Raw genomic sequence first — 18,069 nt, forward strand, 5'->3', positions numbered from 1 at the left:
TCAAAGGTCAAAATTGGCAATAAATGAGCTTGTCTGGGCCATAACTATGTCATTCATTGTGAGATTTTACAATTATTTGGCACATTTGTTCACCATCATGGGACGGTGTGTCGCACGAAAGAATCACGTCAATATCTCCAATGTCAAGGTCACCACAACTTAAAATAGATTTATTTTGAAACAAACTTACAAAGGGGGTTAATTTTGTTTGTTCATTTCAAAAGTTCAGTTTGAGTTGTCTCCCTTAATCAGATTTTTTTTCACAATGAAAACCTGGTTTTGTGACAATTTTGTCCCTTGTTATCCAATTTTCACCAAAATTGGTCAGAAGTTGTATCTTGATAATGTCTAGGGCAAGTTTGAATATGGGTCATGCTGGGTCAAAAACAAGGTCATGGGGTCACTTAGTGCGTTTTTAACATCACAATGTTGTCCGCTCTCTAATTCAAGTAGTTTTCATCCACTCTTCACCAAACTTGGTAAGAAGTTGTATCTAGATGATGTCTAGGTAAAGTTTAAATATGGGTCATGCCGGGTCAAAAACTAGGTCACGGGGGATCTTAGTGCGTTTTAAAGCTCACCATGTTGTCCGCTCTCTAATTCAAGTAGTTTTCATCCAATCCTCATCAAACTTGGTCATAAGTTTTATCTAAATGATCTCTAGGACAAGTTTGAACATGGGCCATTCCGGGCCTAAAACTAGGTCACTGGGTCACTTAGTGCGTTTTTTTAACATTCAGCATGGTGTCCGCTTTCTAATTCAAGTAGTTTACATCCGATCTTCACCAAACTTGGTCAGAAGTTTTATGGAGATGAACGTAAGGCCAAGTTATAACATGGGCCTTTCTGGGAAAAAAAACTAGGTCAAGGGGTCACTTAGTGTGTTTTAAAAATTGAGCATGTTGTCCACTGTTTTTTGTGAAGACGACATGCAAAATATTATGTGTCAATGCAGCAGGTGGGGGTATTCGTCACGTCTGTGACAAAGCTCTAGTTTGGAACTGGTTTTGTTGTTGTTTTGTTTTTAATGAAGGTATAGAAAGTTGTGTTCATATGGAGAGATCAAGCTATTTTCAGCGCTGTGACCCAAAATTTTGTACCAACAGCTATTTTAATGTCTAGTATTTACAATTCTTAATTGTGTACCAACAGCTGTTTTAATATCTAGTATTTACAATTCTTAATTGTGTACTAACAGCTGTTTTCATGTCTAGTATTTACAATTCTTAATTGTGTACCAACAGCTGTTTTAATGTCTAGTATTTACAATTCATAATTGTGTACCAACAGCTGTTTTAATGTCTAGTATTTACAATTCTTAATTGTGTACCAACAGCTGTTTAAATGTCTAGTATTTACAATTCTTAATTGTGTACCAATAGCTCTTTTAATGTCTAGTATTTACAATTCTTAATTGTGTACTAACATCTGTTTTCATGTCTAGTATTTACAATTCTTAATTGTGTACCAACAGCTGTTTTAATGTCTAGTATTTACAATTCATAATTGTGTACCAACAGCTGTTTTAATGTCTAGTATTTACAATTCTTAATTGTGTACCAACAGCTGTTTAAATGTCTAGTATTTACAATTCTTAATTGTGTACCAACAGCTGTTTAAATGTCTAGTATTTACAATTCTTAATTGTGTACCAACAGCTGTTTAAATGTCTAGTATTTACAATTCTTAATTGTGTACCAATAGCTCTTTTAATGTCTAGTATTTACAATTCCAAATCGTGTACCAACAGCTGATTTTTATGTACAGTACTAACCATTTTACCATATTTTCATGTGTATTAAAAGCAATATACAAAAATAATGGCTACTGCATATACAACGATGCTATTGACATATTAATCCAATCAGATTTTTTTCCGATCCCCAGGTGGAAGTTGAAGGTAAAGCAGTTGGAGCGTGAACTGGACCGCCACAAGCACGGGAACCAGCAGATGATGGTGCGCAACGAGCAGCTGATCAAGGAGATGGAGATGATACGTCAGCAGGGACACACGTACGGCATTCAGCTTGAGAACATGCGGCGTGAGCTCGGGGACGCACTGGTATGGGAACTTCTCTCTGTCCATAACCGGTGTTGATAAAGCTCCAATGTGAAATCTTATATTTTGATTTGTGTATCCCTTTACCTTACAAAACAAATTCAAAGCGGCGCAATAGGGGGCATTGTGTTTCTGATGAACACATCTCTTGTTAGATTAAGGTCAAGGTCACTTTTACAAAAAAAAGAAGAAAAACGGCCGATAGCTGGCTTTAACTGTTTGATTGTAACAACTCTTTTTTCTAGTTTTACCCCGAAATAAAATTCAGCAAAAGCATGAGATTGTCAACGATGCAAGACTCAATATTTGTGAATTGACATTTTTATTTTGACTTGATGAAAGCATTATTCCTGCCAATTTCCTAAGTTTCTAATTTAACTCTTAACATGTGAAACAAATATTTCAAAATTGTCACCATGCAGTGGAATCACTTTGTAGGCTGTGCGTGCAGCCCAGGATGAGCAGATCCGACTGAAGGACGTTGAAATCAATGAACTGAAGTCCCTCCGAATGGATCTGGACAGAGAACTGAGAGACACTAGATCTGTCTCTGATCGGGTAAGCTTAATTGTCTCAATAAGTCATGTTGTAAATACAGGAGTTTTTTAATTTGTGCAGTGTTTTCTTGCTTGTACAACCAGAAGTCATATCATAGTGTTTCAATGAAAAATGTGTGTACATTTTTAATTTATAATATTAAAGTGTTGTCCAAAATATGTAAAGTGTTGTCCAACATAAGCCTGTGCACTTTCTTTGAACGCTCACAAAAGCATAGTGTCTTCCCAGTCTGCACTGGCTAATTGGGGACGACATTTGCCAATGCATTAAACCCTGTTTTCCCAATGCAAGTCCCAATAACATGTATATCTCTGTCTACCTCCAGCTGGAGAACGACTACCACAATGCACAGCAGCGGATTGCCCAGGTAACAGAGGACAAGAACCGCCTGGAGGACCGACTGTCTGCTGTAGAGGCCGCACACTGTCTGGCTCAGGACCAGGCAGCACAGCTGCAGGTACGGGGTGCGAGAGTTAGGCTGAAATGTCATTGGCCGAAAATGGATTATGAATGAGAAATAATGAGTTATGTTTTTAATGGTTGAAAAGTGATAATTGACATAAAAAGAAATATCTGATATGGAAAATGTTTATGGCTGACAGAATTTAGAATAAAAAAAGAGAAAGTCAATTTTAATTGTTTTAAAACATTATATAATCTTGAATACAGTATTAAACAAAAGCTTAAAAAGAATTATGTTTATAGCTGTGTGTTTCACGTAGTCGCGGTGTTGCTGGCTCCTGCATTTGATAAAATGATTCAAATTTACTGATTTCTAATGTCTATTTGGTACAATACAAAGTAAAGTCCACCCAAATTGACAACATTCATCTACAAGTGGTGAAGGTAGCACGCCCTTTGGCTGTAGGTGTCACGTGTTTTATGGAAAGTGTGTATGTGCTTTTTGCAGCAAGAGTTAAAGGAACTTAGTGCTACAAAGGGCCAATTAGCCGGGGAGTTGTCCGAGGCGAATGGGAAAATCCATGTAGGTCACCTGCTAACCCCGTAACCCCCTTATTATTGAACATCTTTTTTCATATTTTTATTTTGTTTGCTTTAACCCTTTCTATACAGTGATATCATGTAGAAAGCTTGTGTATGTTTGTTTTTATTTAGATTTGTTATTTTTCCCTTTTGGCTACCAAATTATATTTTAGCTCCTCTCAGTGTTTGTTTTACTTATTTTTTTTGCTTGAAATCTTTTGATAAACATTTATTAAGTTAAAGGGGATTTGTTTCAGCTCATAAGAGTGTGTTTTTTTTCTTAAGATTTTTTTTTGTTTGAAATCTTTGTTTATTCATTCAATAATTATATATATATATATATATATATATATTTTTTGGCTAACATTTTAAACAACATGAACTGATGAATTGACAATACTGTTTTATGTTGTTATGTTAAGCAAAAGAAATGGTAGTCAAAACATCACTTTTTCTTATGCAAAAAACAAATAAACTGCACAATGCTTTCTCAATGATTTTACTATTTTATATTTTATCGAACTTCTAACAAGTTTTTAGCACTTTGTAACATTTATGTGTGCATTAACCCAATTTCAGACGAATGGCATCTGGGTAGGTCATGCTTGAACAGCGGACATGTAGTTAGAATGCCAGCGTAGAATGAAACTGCTGTTATTCCTTTTTATTTGCATGTTTGCTTTTTGGTCACATTTCCGATTGCTATATGAGGTTGGCTGTGTGAAAACTGGGTATAATGCTTAGACTGGATTTTGGTTTAGAAGAAACTTCCATTAAATGTTAGCCTGTGCTGACTGCACAGGCTAATCTGGGATGACACTTTATGCACATGCATTAAGCCCAGTGTTTCCAGATTGAGGCTCAAATTGATCGAGTCATAACTCAGTTGTCACCAAGGAGGAATAAAAATGTATACTTTAAATGAGAAAGACTTTATTTTTATTTTGATACATAATTTGTTTATTATTTTTAAGGTAGTGGTTCACCACACATGCATGCATCCAAATAGCACAGTAAAGTCTATTCTGTATATAGAAAACAGATTGAATTCTGAATACATTGTATAGCATCTATAGTATACAGATCAGAATTAAGTACTTAATATACAATTAAGCACGATGTATTTCATTTTGTTTGTCTTTGTCTACTTAATCCTGATTAATCAATTTTAGCATGTATGTTTTGAAACTTTAAGCATAGTATGACTTTTGCGATTGGAGTTATCATGATTAATTTCAATTCTGTTGTGAATGTGTTCTGCTGTGGTTGTTTTCTTTATTTAATTGTTTTTCAGTGATTATATACGTTATACATGTATTTATGTTGGTATTAGAATCTAAAAGAATCTATAGCCGAGAATTTGTATCTTTAATGGAGTCTCTGTATTAAATTGTTCTATATTTTAAAAGCTCAAGTTTAATACATTATATATATAGGTTTTTATCAATTATTATGATTAAATATAATAATTATAGCAAAAATTAAGTAGATCACATAAGCAGTAATTTTGGCAAGATACAAGGCAAACATTTTCAGTTTTTAAACTCCTCACATTAAGGTCAATGTTCACACTTATGTCCCTGCAGGATCTGCGTCAGAGCTACATGGAAATCCAGCATCGTGAGCGCGCCGCCCGGGAGGAAATCAAGCTGATTACTAACAAACTGCATGAGGAGCGCGAGAACAGCAGAATCGCCGTGGAAACCCTTAAAAGGGAGCTCAACGAGGCAAAGGTACAATGTCTGATTAAATGAATAGTATATATAAATGATGAAATTTCAGAGACGTCTGAATAAGAGAAACCCTGAAGTTAGATGGACCTTGTCATGTGAAACCTGTGCCTTAAGAGTCATCACAGATAAGCCTGTGCAGTCAGTGCAGGCTCATCAGAAAGGACACTTTCCGTTTTTATTGAATTGTTCATTTAAAGTAAGTCTCTCTGAAACCAAAATCCAGTTTAGGCGGAAAGTGTGGATTCACATTCTTATCTGGGAGGACTTTTTACACAATTATATTAAGCCCAGTTATCCCAGCTCTGGGCTTATATGTTTATTTATAATTTTACATTGGCTTGTCTTTCATTTGAGTCAAGGCCTGTACAATTCAGGACGGGTCACTTGAGGTTTTTTTTTTGACCAGGCAGGGTAAAGCGGAGTTACAGAATGATTTAAAAAGTTTTACTGTTGCTGTCTATGAAAATGTTAATTAAAATGCGCATTTTGATTTATTTTGTCTAAAATGTTTACTTAAATGTGCGTTTGGATTTATTTTGTCTTTCTTAAGTCACGATACAATAACAAAATTAACAACAGCATTTAAATTATATATTTTATCATATGATAGACCAAACAAATGCAGCTTTAAAAGACAACTTGGTTAAATTTGAAAATGAAGAAAGTCAGTTCTGTTTAAAATCAAATCAATAATGTGGTGTCTGACACAGTCTAGTGTATGTCAAACATTTATGTTAAAGGTTCGTGAAGCTCACGTGTTGAAGGACCTGCAGCGAAAACTCAAGAAGGACAAGGCTGAGTATGAGGCCGCCATACAGGCCCTCAAGGTACGGGGAAAACAGCCTCAGATCCTTCTCCATGATAAATTGTTTAGCCTCGTTCTAAAAAACTGGGCTTAATTCACACATGTTAAGTGTTTGCGAAGGATGACTCTAAGATTTTATGGAAGTTTTCATTTATAGGAACTCAGTTCTTAAACAGCCTGTGCAGACTGCCAATGCTAATCTTGGACGAAACTTCACAAATGCAGCATGCCAATTTTTATAAGACTGATGCACATTTTCATCATAATCATTATGTTTGTTAACATCATCAGCATTCTTTTCATGAATCACCCTTATCTTTTTTATCAACATTAAAAATGTTATCTTCAATGTAATGTTATCATAATCAAAGTCATCATTATAATAATTGTAATAAATGTTATCATCATAATGATTGTAAACATCTTCATTCTCATCCATTATATTTTATGTTTCCTCATTGGGACAGTCCCATTATACAACTGTTTGATGCATTTCAGATGGAATTGTCGGAGGACAAGTCCAGTCTTAAAATCTCCAAGCGAAATGAGGAGAAGTACAGAAAAGATGCTGAGATATTACAGCAGGGAATGAACAGGTAAGGGTCTAAAAGGTTCTTTCATTTACCCGATATAGGGATTCAATAAAAATGTGGAAAACTGTAGTCTCTGTGTAAAATAAGTCCTGTTAATTCAAGACTTACTGAAGTCAATGACCTCAACTCTACTTCCTTACTCTCATTTTAACTCATCAGAAGAAGTTGTCATAAAATTGGTCCATCTGTTATCCCACTTTTTATGCCCCCGGATCAAATGATCGGGGGTATATTGTTTTTGGCCTGTCTGTCTGTCATTGTATCTGTCATTGTATCTGTCTGTCTGTCTGTCTCTGTCTGTCTCTGTCTGTCCGTCCGTCCGTCTCAAACTTTTACCTTTGTTAAACTTTCGCAATAACTTTTGTTATATTGAAAGTAGCAACTTGATATTTGGCATGCATGTGTATCTCATGGAGCTGCACATTTTGAGTGGTGAAAGGTCAAGGTCATCATTCAAGGTCAAAGGTCAAAAAAAAAATTTAAGCAGCGCAGCATTGTGGTTCTGACAAACACATCTCTTGTTTGTTGAAGGCAACACCCTGTTTATTAACTTTTTTGGTCTGAGATTTTTCCTGAAATAAAATACTACATGAAGTACTCAAAGTTTGTTTAGGCCATGAATTCCCAGACGAAAGGGGAACAAGAATTACATCCCAGATAAGCCTACGCAATCCACACAGGCTAATCAGGGTCAACACTTTCTGCATTTATGGAATTTGTCATGTAAAGGAAAGCTCTTAATGAAAATCCAATCTAGGCAGAAAATCTCGTCCTTGATTAGCCTGTGCAGACTGCACAGGCTTATCTGGTATGACACTTTACACACATGGTTCTGTGTATTTGCAGACTGGAGGAGGACAACCACAAGCTGTTGAGTCGCCTCGAGGTCACCAAGAAGGAGTTTGAGACGCACACGCAGCTTACGGAGAGTGACATCTCCAAGGCTAAGCGACTTGAGGACGAGATCTTCACCCTCAACAGCGAGCTCAAGAAGATTGAACGCAGATATGAGGTATCGTTGTATGGGAATTCCTACCAGTGTTTAAGCCTCATTCTATGAAAATTTGGCTTTATGCATATGTGTTAAGTGTTTCCCAGATTAGAATGTGCAGTCCAAAAAGGCTCATCTGTCACAAAACTTTCCTGTTTATAGATTTTTTTGTTTAAAGGATGCCTCTTTTGAATGAAAAAAAAATATGTTGGGGGAAAGTGTTTTCCCTGATAAGCAGACTGAAGACAAAATGCCAATACAAGATATTAGGAAACAATTGATGCAAATAATTTAAGGCCTTTGATTGAATTCAATGTGACAACAAACAAAACTAACCACTGAGGAAAAAACTGTAATGTTTGTTTAACATCTGCTGCTAACAGTTGTTCATTTCATCTTTGTAATACTTTTGTATAAAATGTGACATTTATTGATCCCACTATTCACACCATGTTTTTTTCCTTCAGAATTTTACCTCAGACATGATTTCTGAAGTTGATGCCTTGATGGATGTCATGTCTACTGGATGCATAGAGAAATTCAAGGTTTGTTATGTTGCAAAGTTGGTATTTTGCACTTTTTAAGAATTAGTGCCTGTGATTTGTAATTAGAAGTGTTGTATTGAGTGGCCCTCATATGCTTTAAATTAAGAAGGATTAGTGTGAAACTGCTGCATCTCATGTAGAAAAGTTAAGAAGATACCATAGTTTAAACCTTTACCTGCATTTAATAAACTATGGTTTTCAAATGTTGGTACCATAGCTGTGTATTTGATATCAGTAAATTATAAACAATTACAATTTACATTTCAGATTGTTAGTTCTGTGAAAGGTGCTCTGAATGGAAATCTCCTTGCTGATATTAAGGTAGGTGTTATTTACTTTGTTTACATCTAGTTATATGTGATATTGAACCTCAAGAAGTTAATATGATTGGTCATAAAAACATCAAGTATTTGGAAAGGTGTGCATGGAAATATTTTTAACGGCATGTTTTGCTGTCAAAAACATTTAATGCTATAATATGAACATCTCCAATTGCACATTTTCTGTCACAAAAAAACTTGTATCATCTTAGTTTTTTTTCTATCAGAATATCACACACAGATTCATATTATATAATTTTCTAAAGGCGATTTTAAAAAGTGGATAATTCAATCATGCCTTGCAAAATTGCTCAAACTAAAATATATTATAAAACCAACTTGACCTCGAAAAAAAAGTGAATATAAATTTACAAAATAAACTGTGTTAAAAATTGGATTTATATTGTTAACCGATTATTCTGGTCCAGGATCTTGTTCTGGACAAAAAGTATTTCTTTTTAAGAGTAAGCAATTCATTTGCATTATTTTTGTAACAATGAACATCCTAAATCCCTTTCTTACCTAACTGATTAGACCTTACCTAACTTATTCAGACTGATGCAAGAAACTACCATTTATTTTATCGTTTGAGCCTAATTCTGTGAAATCTGGACGAAATGCATGTGGATAGAGTGTGGCTTATTTGGGACAACACTTGACCCACATGGAGTAATCCCCGTTTTCCAAGAAAATTTATAAATTCATTCATTTTACTGTATTCAACTCGTTCTGCCCTCAGATCAAGATGAAGTGGCTGCGTAACCAGGTACGTGAGAAGATCAAGTATGAGCAAAAACTGCGCAAGGACATCCGTGATGCGCTCACAGCCAATGAGAGCGACAGGAAGTTCCTTCTCACAGAGCTAGCGCGCAGAGAGGAAGTACTCGATGAGTTGGCGGCAGCTAAACAAGGTGCACAATTGACTATCAAACGTTGTTTACCGTCACATTTTTTGTAACACTGCTCTGAACATAAGATTTTGGATATTTGTTTATTGACTGATACATTTTGGTCTTATATTGCAATGATCTGTAGTTTTAGACTTAAGTAAGTTAAACAGTTATTTTTAAGGTAATTGAACATGCTTTTCATCATGAAGGGCTTACCTTAGAGTAGGCAAATGTTTGAACACATTGTATTCCCAAGCATAGGGGTATCGAAGCTTTTATCCAATTTATTGAACAAATTCTTGCTTGAACATTACATGTGTGTCTAAAATTATTTATGGTAAATCATATTAAATATTTTTTAGTAAAAACTGATTGAAGCTGTATAATATTTATTTGTTGTTGTTTCAGAGTTGGCCCAACGAGAAATAGAAAACCTCCAAGCTGTTGAAGTTCTTGAGGTGTGTATCTTAGTTGGCTTACTTTGGCTTTTCAAACCCAATTTTATGAACAGTACAATAAAAAAACATGTAGATGGTCACTTTCTTGTGGACACAAGGTCTGATGGGCACTTTTCATCTTCAATTCAATATCTAATGTATCTTCTTTGAATCGGTGTTCTTTGTCTTTTGTGTGTGAACCAAAACTGTATGTCTGTTGTCATAGCCGTCATAATTCTGATCTAGTCTGGTACTTGATATGGATGCATCTGCTTTCAATAGAGTCAGATGGAGAATAAAAAATATTGTTTGGTATACCTTGTACATTACAAATTGGAGTAATTGTTTTATTTACAGTATTTTCGCAATTACAACAAAGAACTAAAAGAAAAAGTGAGAACTGTTTTAAGTTGAATGTTAGCTTAGATTGTATGTTTTTTAGCTGGACTATTAACAGAATAGCTATGTTGCTCACCCAAATGTTGGTTTTGTCATTCAGTTAAGGTTAATCTGCAACATATTCATAGTCATTTAGTGAGGTCACTTACCAAGTTTCAAAACCCTGTAATGGTCCCAATTCTTGTTTTGATTTTTAAATTTTCAGCGTTAGGTTTACATATATTGCATAACTTAAACAAGTCTTGGTGATCATTGGGTATCAGTTACTGACAGAAAATGTAAATTATACTAGCAAAGCTGAAGAGTGGTTGAGCCTGGTGTATTGTAACAGCTCTTGTCTGTAATTTGTAATAATGTGTGGACTTCTGTAAATGTATGTAGCAAACTTTGCTGTGGGAATTCTGATAACTGACAATAAATGTTGTATGTTTACTTGTGGTATTGTCTGTGTCCCTGTGAATTACTGGTACAGATTTTGTAGTATTCAGGATTATGGTTTTATTTGAAACTTTCTCATTTGTAGCTTAAATGATACAAATCAGCAACTGTCTACATTTCATTTTATGTCATGTTTGTAATTGTATTTTAATTATTTTTTAGGAATACAAAGTGGAAGTGTTCTTTATTTTTCTGCGTATTTTTATAATAAATAAATATAAAATTCAATGGGTATTATTAAGAAGTAATTGAAATAGTGTACATTTGACTACCATATATTGTTAAAATTATGAACAATGAAAATTTAAATAAAAGAACATTTTATAAACAAGACAAAGTGATTCTTGAAAAAAAATGTTTTAAATTCAAAGTCTCTTCAAGGTTTTGTCCTACACTATTTATTTTTTTACTTAGCTGTGAAACTGTAATTAAATATCATTAATGTTATTGATCATAAGCACAGATAAGAGCCCACTTCCATCATATATGGCAACCTTTGTTTGCTTTCAGGATCACATTCTGGACCTGACAGACGAGTTGGAAGTGCGGAAGATCCGAGAATCAGAACAGAAAATGCTATTTCATGAAATAGAGAAGCATCAAATCATAACCAACATTGAAAGCAGTAGGGTAAGTGTTAATGCCTTTGTTTTAGGAAAAATACTGCCAAGCTTATTGAAGTTTATTCTCATTTATTATTGACTTTATAAGCAAAAGTCTGTAGTGTTATGTCTGAAACTACACCCCCCAGATATATTATATTTGCCCATTATTTAGTTCATATAATTATGACCCTGGGGTAAAATTATCTATATAGACTTACGTAACAAAAAAACTATAAGAAAAAGGACGAAAGGTTTATTATTTTACTACGTAACATTGTGCCTGGGGTAAAAACTGGCAAACCTTGGGTGTTTTAATTTTTACAATTTGCTTCATGTGTACTACTTCACGCAGCAGTGGTGAGATGTGTGTTTGTGGGGGGTTGTTCATAACTACTGTGTCAAGTTCTTGTTTTATTATTGTTCTATGGATTTTGCACAAGCGTTTGCTGGAAATGCTCTTTCTCATTTCAATAAATATACAGTTCATGATAAATTATGGCATTTTTAAGCAGTAAAAGTGTATGGGAACTGGTGTAGTTGCTTCCCTTTCATCAAATAGTATGATTACTAAATAGACTTCTTTCTGAAGTTTCTTATAAAAATAACATCAATGAACAGCCTTCTGGGAACACTGGGCCTAATGGACGTTCCTAAAGTTTCATCCTGATAAGCCTGTGCAGTCTGAAAAGGTAAATAAGGGATGACACTTTCAGCTTTTATGGAATTTTTATGCCCCCCTTCGAAGAAGAGGGGGTATATTGCTTTGCTCATGTCGGTCTGTCGGTCGGTCTGTCGGTCGGTCTGTCCGTCCACCAGGTGGTTGTCAGACGATAACTCAAGAACGCTTAGGCCTAGGATCATGAAACTTCATAGGTACATTGATCATGACTCACAGATGACCCCTATTGATTTTGAGGTCACTAGGTCAAAGGTCAAGGTCACTGTGACCCGAAATAGTAAAATGGTTTCCGGATGATAATTCAAGAACGCTTATGCCTAGGATCATGAAACTTCATAGGTAGATTGATCATGACTAGCAGATGACCCCTATTGATTTTCAGGTCACTAGGTCAAAGGTCAAGGTCACGGTGACCCGAAATAGTAAAATGGTTTCCGGATGATAATTCAAGAACCCTTATGCCTAGGATCATGAAACTTGATAGGTAGATTGATCATGACTAGCAGATGACCCCTATTGATTTTCAGGTCACTAGGTCAAAGGTCAAGGTCACGGTGACCCGAAATAGTAAAATGGTTTCCGGATGATAACTCAAGAACGCTTACCGGTATGCCTAGGATCATGAAACTTGATAGGTACATTGATCATGACTGGCAGATGACCCCTATTGAATTTCAGGTCACTAGGTCAAAGGTCAAGGTCACAGTGACCCGAAATAGTAAAATGGTTTCCTGATGGTAACTCAGGAAAGCTTATGGCTAGGATCATGAAACTTGATAGGTACATTGATCATGACTCGCAGATGACCCCTATTGATTTTCAGGTCACTAGGTCAAAGGTCAAGGTCACAGTGACAAAAAACATATTTACAAAATGGCTGTCACTACAACTTAGAGCCCATATGGGGGGCATGCATGTTTTACAAACAGCCCTTGTTTGTGTAAAGCCTCTTCCAAACAAAAATCAAGTCAAAGTGGAAAGTGTTGTCTCTGATAAATCTCTGCAGACTGCACAGGGACGACACTTTATGCACATGCGTTAAGCCCAGTTTTCCCAAATGAGCTCCGCAGACTGCACATACTTATCAAGGAAGACCCTTTATGCACATCTGTTAAGCCCAGTTTTCCCAAATGAGGCTCAAATGATCTTAATGGCTATTTATGTACAGTACAATTTATAACAGATATTGGACTTCCAAATCATTATTTTATGTGAAGCATAATTGCAGCCTTCCAAATTCAACTGTTGAATAATGTATGCAATATTTATTATCAGATTTTTTTATTAACCCATTTATGCCTAGCGTCCAGAAAAAAGGCCTTGGCAAACAGCGTAGACCCAGATGAGACACCACATGATGCGGCGTCTCATCTGGGTCTACGCTGTTTGCTTAAAGGAATTTCTGTAAGAAATATTCTAAATATAGAAATAAATATACTAGACATCTCTAATTTTGGAAATAAATTGATCCAATTGAGAAGGATGGGAGAGTCCACTAGGCATAAATGGGTTAATGTGCATACTTTTTGCTGTCTGATTTTTGCTGTACACATACTTTTACTTAGGCAGTTCAGTTCAAACCTCACTTCCTGCACATATGACCTTGTTTGGTGATCTCTATACAGATAGGTGGGTTTCCCTTCAGCTTCTACTGTTTCCTCCTACAGCAATATACCACATCAAAATTGAATATCTTTTTTAGTAAAAACTGAAGAGCTAGAAATTGCAGTTATAATATTTTAAAAATCCCAACTTCCCTGAGTATAGTAATGAAATTAAGTAGGAATGCTGGGACACACTTTGGTTCCTCACATAATGCAGCCCCAGACGCAGAAAGAACTTCGAAATTTACAAACATTTTATATAAATCAGGACAAGGAGCGTGCGCGGATTGAGGAGCGCTACCTGAGGCTACAGGACACTATGAGGGCCCTGCAGAACGAGATCAAGGTGGCCAACCTCAACCATCAGCAGGTAAGCAGGCCTGGTGGTATCACTGGGATAGTGGGTGATGTGTTTCATGGTCTGGTCAGTGTTAGGTTATTTCATATTTATACATGATGCTATGTTTCTTCTGTGATTGCAACTGTTTCTTCATTTTCAAGTTGACATATCATACAATGCTATAAAATATATATATATGTACAATATTTTTGTTTGTCTAATTAGATATATTTCCATTATTTCTACAACATATTTTGATTGAAGATCTCAGTTGTGGCTCTACTGTTTTGACATTTGTATTAATATGTTTGGCTTGTTCTGGTTTTGCATGCTGGTTTCAGTTTTGTTATTATTGGAAAAAAATGGAAATATAATTTTCTGATACCTTTTCTACACTTCACTGAACAATGACTATCAATTACAGGTTGTAGAATTGGAAAGAAACATTGACAACATGAAGAAATCTCCAGGCAGACAACGAACCAAAAACAATCGAGTGCGTATCGCCACACCTTCCAAAAGCCCGCACAGGCGATCTCAAACCCCACCCTCCCGCCTGCCAAAAGGTCAAAATGACTCTGTAGCACCTATGCAAATGTCCGATGAAGATTTCGAACGGAAATTTGCACGAAGAAAATCTATTGAAGATAACCATTTGTGATTCGTCACGAAGTTTACAGATATGGGTGTTACCAAAAGACATGCTAAATATGTTAAAATATAATTGATGAATAAGTTGTACTGCATTTAGTAGTAGAAGTTTTTGATATGTTTCTATAGTTGTTTTGTATTGAAGTATTTATCTTTTGTCCAAAGAAAAATACAAATACTAGTACTAAAGTAGCAGGTGTTTTTTGTGCAAGATTGAAATTTTGAAAAATCAGTTTTATTTCTGTGTACAATTTCATCAGAAACAGAAAGCCTTTAACTGTACTTGTGCTCATGGTAAGCTTTTTTAATCACCTTTTGTCCATCATGCGTTGTGTGTTGTGCAGCGTCCACATTTACCTTGTTGACACTCTCAAAGCCACATTTATTGTCCGATCTTCATAAAACTTGGTAAGAAGAATTGTACCAATGATATCTTGAACGAGTTCGAAAATGGTTCCGGTTGGTTGAAAAGCATTGCCACCAGGGGCCGGGGCATTTTCCTTATATGGCTATAGTAAAACCTTGTTAACACTATAAGTCACATTTATAGTTCAAACTTCATGTCACTTGGTCAGAACATTTGTTCTAATGATATCTTGGGCTGCACAGAACAGGTCAGTTCCTTTGTTTCTCAGGTGAGCTACTTATGGCCTTACATGCCCTCTTGTTAGTGATAGTTGTTATGGATATATGTATGTTGCATTGTTATGTGCATTTGTTAGATTTCAATAAGTACATGCAGTGTTATTGGAGAGATGATAAAGAAAATGTTTTTTCATAGCAAATATGAGAAGTATCATATGATTTGTGCTATTTTTTTAGCTCTGATATTGTCTGTTGTTCTTGTTTTTTCACTATAATCACTGTCCAAAATTTGAAGTGAATTCCATGTTGTTGTTTTTTATGTAAATAAATTGCACATTACTAAGGGAGATACTTTGAAATATTTTTTTATTATTAACAGTATTTTTTATGATTTTATAATTTGTATCATACATTCCATGTTTACAGAATAAGTTCCGTCCTTTTACATGTTATGATCTGATATTATTTTATTTGTACTAACAAGAAGTTTAAGAATTCACATTTATGTCTTTTTTTTAATAAGAAATATTACTTTAGGAAGATCTGATTTTATTTATTTAATGATTTGCTTTTATTAATCATAGAGGGTTGGTTTTGTACATGTTATAATTTTTATTAAGTCTATACAAATCAGCTTTTGCTGAAATAGTTTTTTTTAATTCTCTTATTTTTAGCAGTTATGTAAGTAAACATTTCTCATGCGTAAGAGAAATCCCTTGTTTTGAGGTGAAGTTGTTTTTAATGAAATTAAATTTTATCTTCCATGCCAAGCTGCATTATTCAGGAACAAGATAAATTTACCGTACAAACGAATTAAACATGTGAAGGATCTTTAAATTTCAAGACTGACACCCGTTACAACACAGCATGTGTTTCATTAATTAATATGCAAAGACTGTGATATTTCAGTATTTTGAATGTTTTGAAACATAAATGTATATAGACTGTGATCATACTATTATTTGAATGGCTCATTGTAAATCACTTGTAATATGAATTGTGCGAGTTTTTTTGTAATATATGGTTGTTAGAAATATCAACTGTGTGCTAAAATAAAGATGAATTCAAAAACAAGCTTGTAGATCTGAGTTATTGTTTCCTGAGTGTGAATTGATGTGGATTATCTCATTTTGTCTTAGATCTACCATACTATTTTTATTTATATGTTCAAATGAAGACAATAAATATTTTTAAACTAAATGAAGACAATTTCATGACCTTTAACTTTTTTTCTAAATATTTGTATGTAGGTTGAAATGTATTATTTTAATGCAAAGTGAAAACATCTGACTAGTATTTAAGTTTTTTTATTTTAAGTAAGACTTGTACACAAAAGCAACCAAATACAAAGAAATGTACGTAAGTTTTTATTAAGGATTTTGTTAATATGGGCTCAGGACATAAGCCCTTCTAACTTGTATTCTAATTACTCGTCAAATTTAACTTTAAGTTGCTCATTAAATGTAACAAATTTTGCTTGCAGTAGAAATGTTTTGTAACGATAGATTTTGTATATATATGTTTATTCCCCCGTGTACCCCTCTTAAAGAGGTCGGCATATAGCAGTTGATCTGTCCGTCTGCCTGTCTGTACCTTTGTATGCACCTGTGAGAAATGTTGCCAGTCTGAGCCTTAATTGCCATACATTGATGGATTGTAAGGTAACTTGTCAAGGTCAGGGTCACACTAAGAGGTCAAAGGTCATAAAACAGCTTAATAATGCATCCATTATACATGTAAGACCACTTGTTGCACATAGCACGTGTCTCATGATTTCAAAGGTGAAGTTCTTACTTAGAGTTTAAAGGTGAAATCAACTTACCTCAAATGACCCTGTGAGGACATTGTGTCTCACATGTATCAACAGACTCATTCCCTCTAAGGTTACACTTAGAGATCTAAAGTCGCATTTGGCCAGCTTGTTTGTGACATAAGTGGAATTTTCAGACAACAGTGGAATGTGGGGTTATCCGTCCCCTATGGACACATGTCTTTTTGGTTAAGGTTCTAAAAAAATCTTTCAGTCCATTTGTTTATGAATGTTGATTATTTTGTTGTTGTTCCTAGAATTGTCTTTTGGGCTACCAGACTTCCAATAGCAGATAAATCACAAGAAAAATAAAAATCTACATCTAAAACAAAAGAAAGACCTCACACTTGTAAAAAAAATATGTCTTTATACTTAAAAGTCTCTATGCAGCCTGCAGCAATCTAAAATAATCTGCAGTTTACTTAACATAACTTACTATAAAATCAAGAGAAATGTAAATATGTGAGCATACTTCCAATTGAACGCCCTTCTTTAACATTCGACTTATTTATATTTATGATAATACTTAGAACTTGGTCATTATCGAGTATTGCATCATAATCCACGCTAGAAGTAACAATAAGCCGTCATTTTGTTTTGTAGTTTACCTTTTTGTGTCTATTTATTTATTGTTGTGTTTTCTAATCAGGCGTATGTAAATTTAGTGAAAACACTTGTATAAAGTTACACAGTATTTTATTTAAAATGTACTGTAATTTTATATACAATATATCATTTTCAACAATAATTTCTTGCTAGAATTACTGAATAAATTGTCTTCTGTATGTGTGTGTATTTGTTGTCACTTAATTATAAATAAAAAAATGGAAAATAGTAAAACATTTCTATAAACTCCATTTATGCAGAGATAAAAAAAATAGAACATTCATTGAGAGTGTATTCGAGAGTGGATTTATTGCCCATTGTTTGATTTCATTGTATGGAACATATCTCATTTACTTCTAAATTTGTGGAATAAAAAAATTATAAAGATGAAACACCAAATGTGTATTATATGATTAAAAATATACATTTAGCATCAA

At 34.5% G+C, this 18,069-nt stretch overlaps 1 protein-coding gene across 1 annotated transcript in view; it reads left to right on the forward strand.

The window, feature by feature from the left end:
• The window catches only part of LOC127871870 (centrosomal protein of 128 kDa-like), a 33,108-nt gene extending 15,297 nt beyond the window's left edge, over nt 1-17,811 (forward strand). The window contains exons 13-27 of the mRNA XM_052415135.1: nt 1,888-2,062; nt 2,498-2,617; nt 2,943-3,074; nt 3,528-3,602; nt 5,188-5,334; nt 6,075-6,161; nt 6,638-6,735; nt 7,579-7,744; nt 8,191-8,268; nt 8,536-8,589; nt 9,328-9,499; nt 9,887-9,936; nt 11,263-11,382; nt 13,909-14,010; nt 14,405-17,811. Of these exons, the coding sequence (XP_052271095.1) occupies nt 1,888-2,062; nt 2,498-2,617; nt 2,943-3,074; nt 3,528-3,602; nt 5,188-5,334; nt 6,075-6,161; nt 6,638-6,735; nt 7,579-7,744; nt 8,191-8,268; nt 8,536-8,589; nt 9,328-9,499; nt 9,887-9,936; nt 11,263-11,382; nt 13,909-14,010; nt 14,405-14,641 (1,813 nt within the window). The 3' untranslated portion in view covers nt 14,642-17,811. The remainder of the gene's footprint in view (nt 1-1,887; nt 2,063-2,497; nt 2,618-2,942; nt 3,075-3,527; nt 3,603-5,187; nt 5,335-6,074; nt 6,162-6,637; nt 6,736-7,578; nt 7,745-8,190; nt 8,269-8,535; nt 8,590-9,327; nt 9,500-9,886; nt 9,937-11,262; nt 11,383-13,908; nt 14,011-14,404) is intronic.
• The last annotated feature ends 258 nt before the right edge of the window (nt 17,812-18,069 follow it).

This window comes from Dreissena polymorpha, chromosome 3, assembly GCF_020536995.1.
Source record: "Dreissena polymorpha isolate Duluth1 chromosome 3, UMN_Dpol_1.0, whole genome shotgun sequence".
In the NCBI taxonomy this organism is placed as follows: domain Eukaryota; kingdom Metazoa; phylum Mollusca; class Bivalvia; order Myida; family Dreissenidae; genus Dreissena; species Dreissena polymorpha.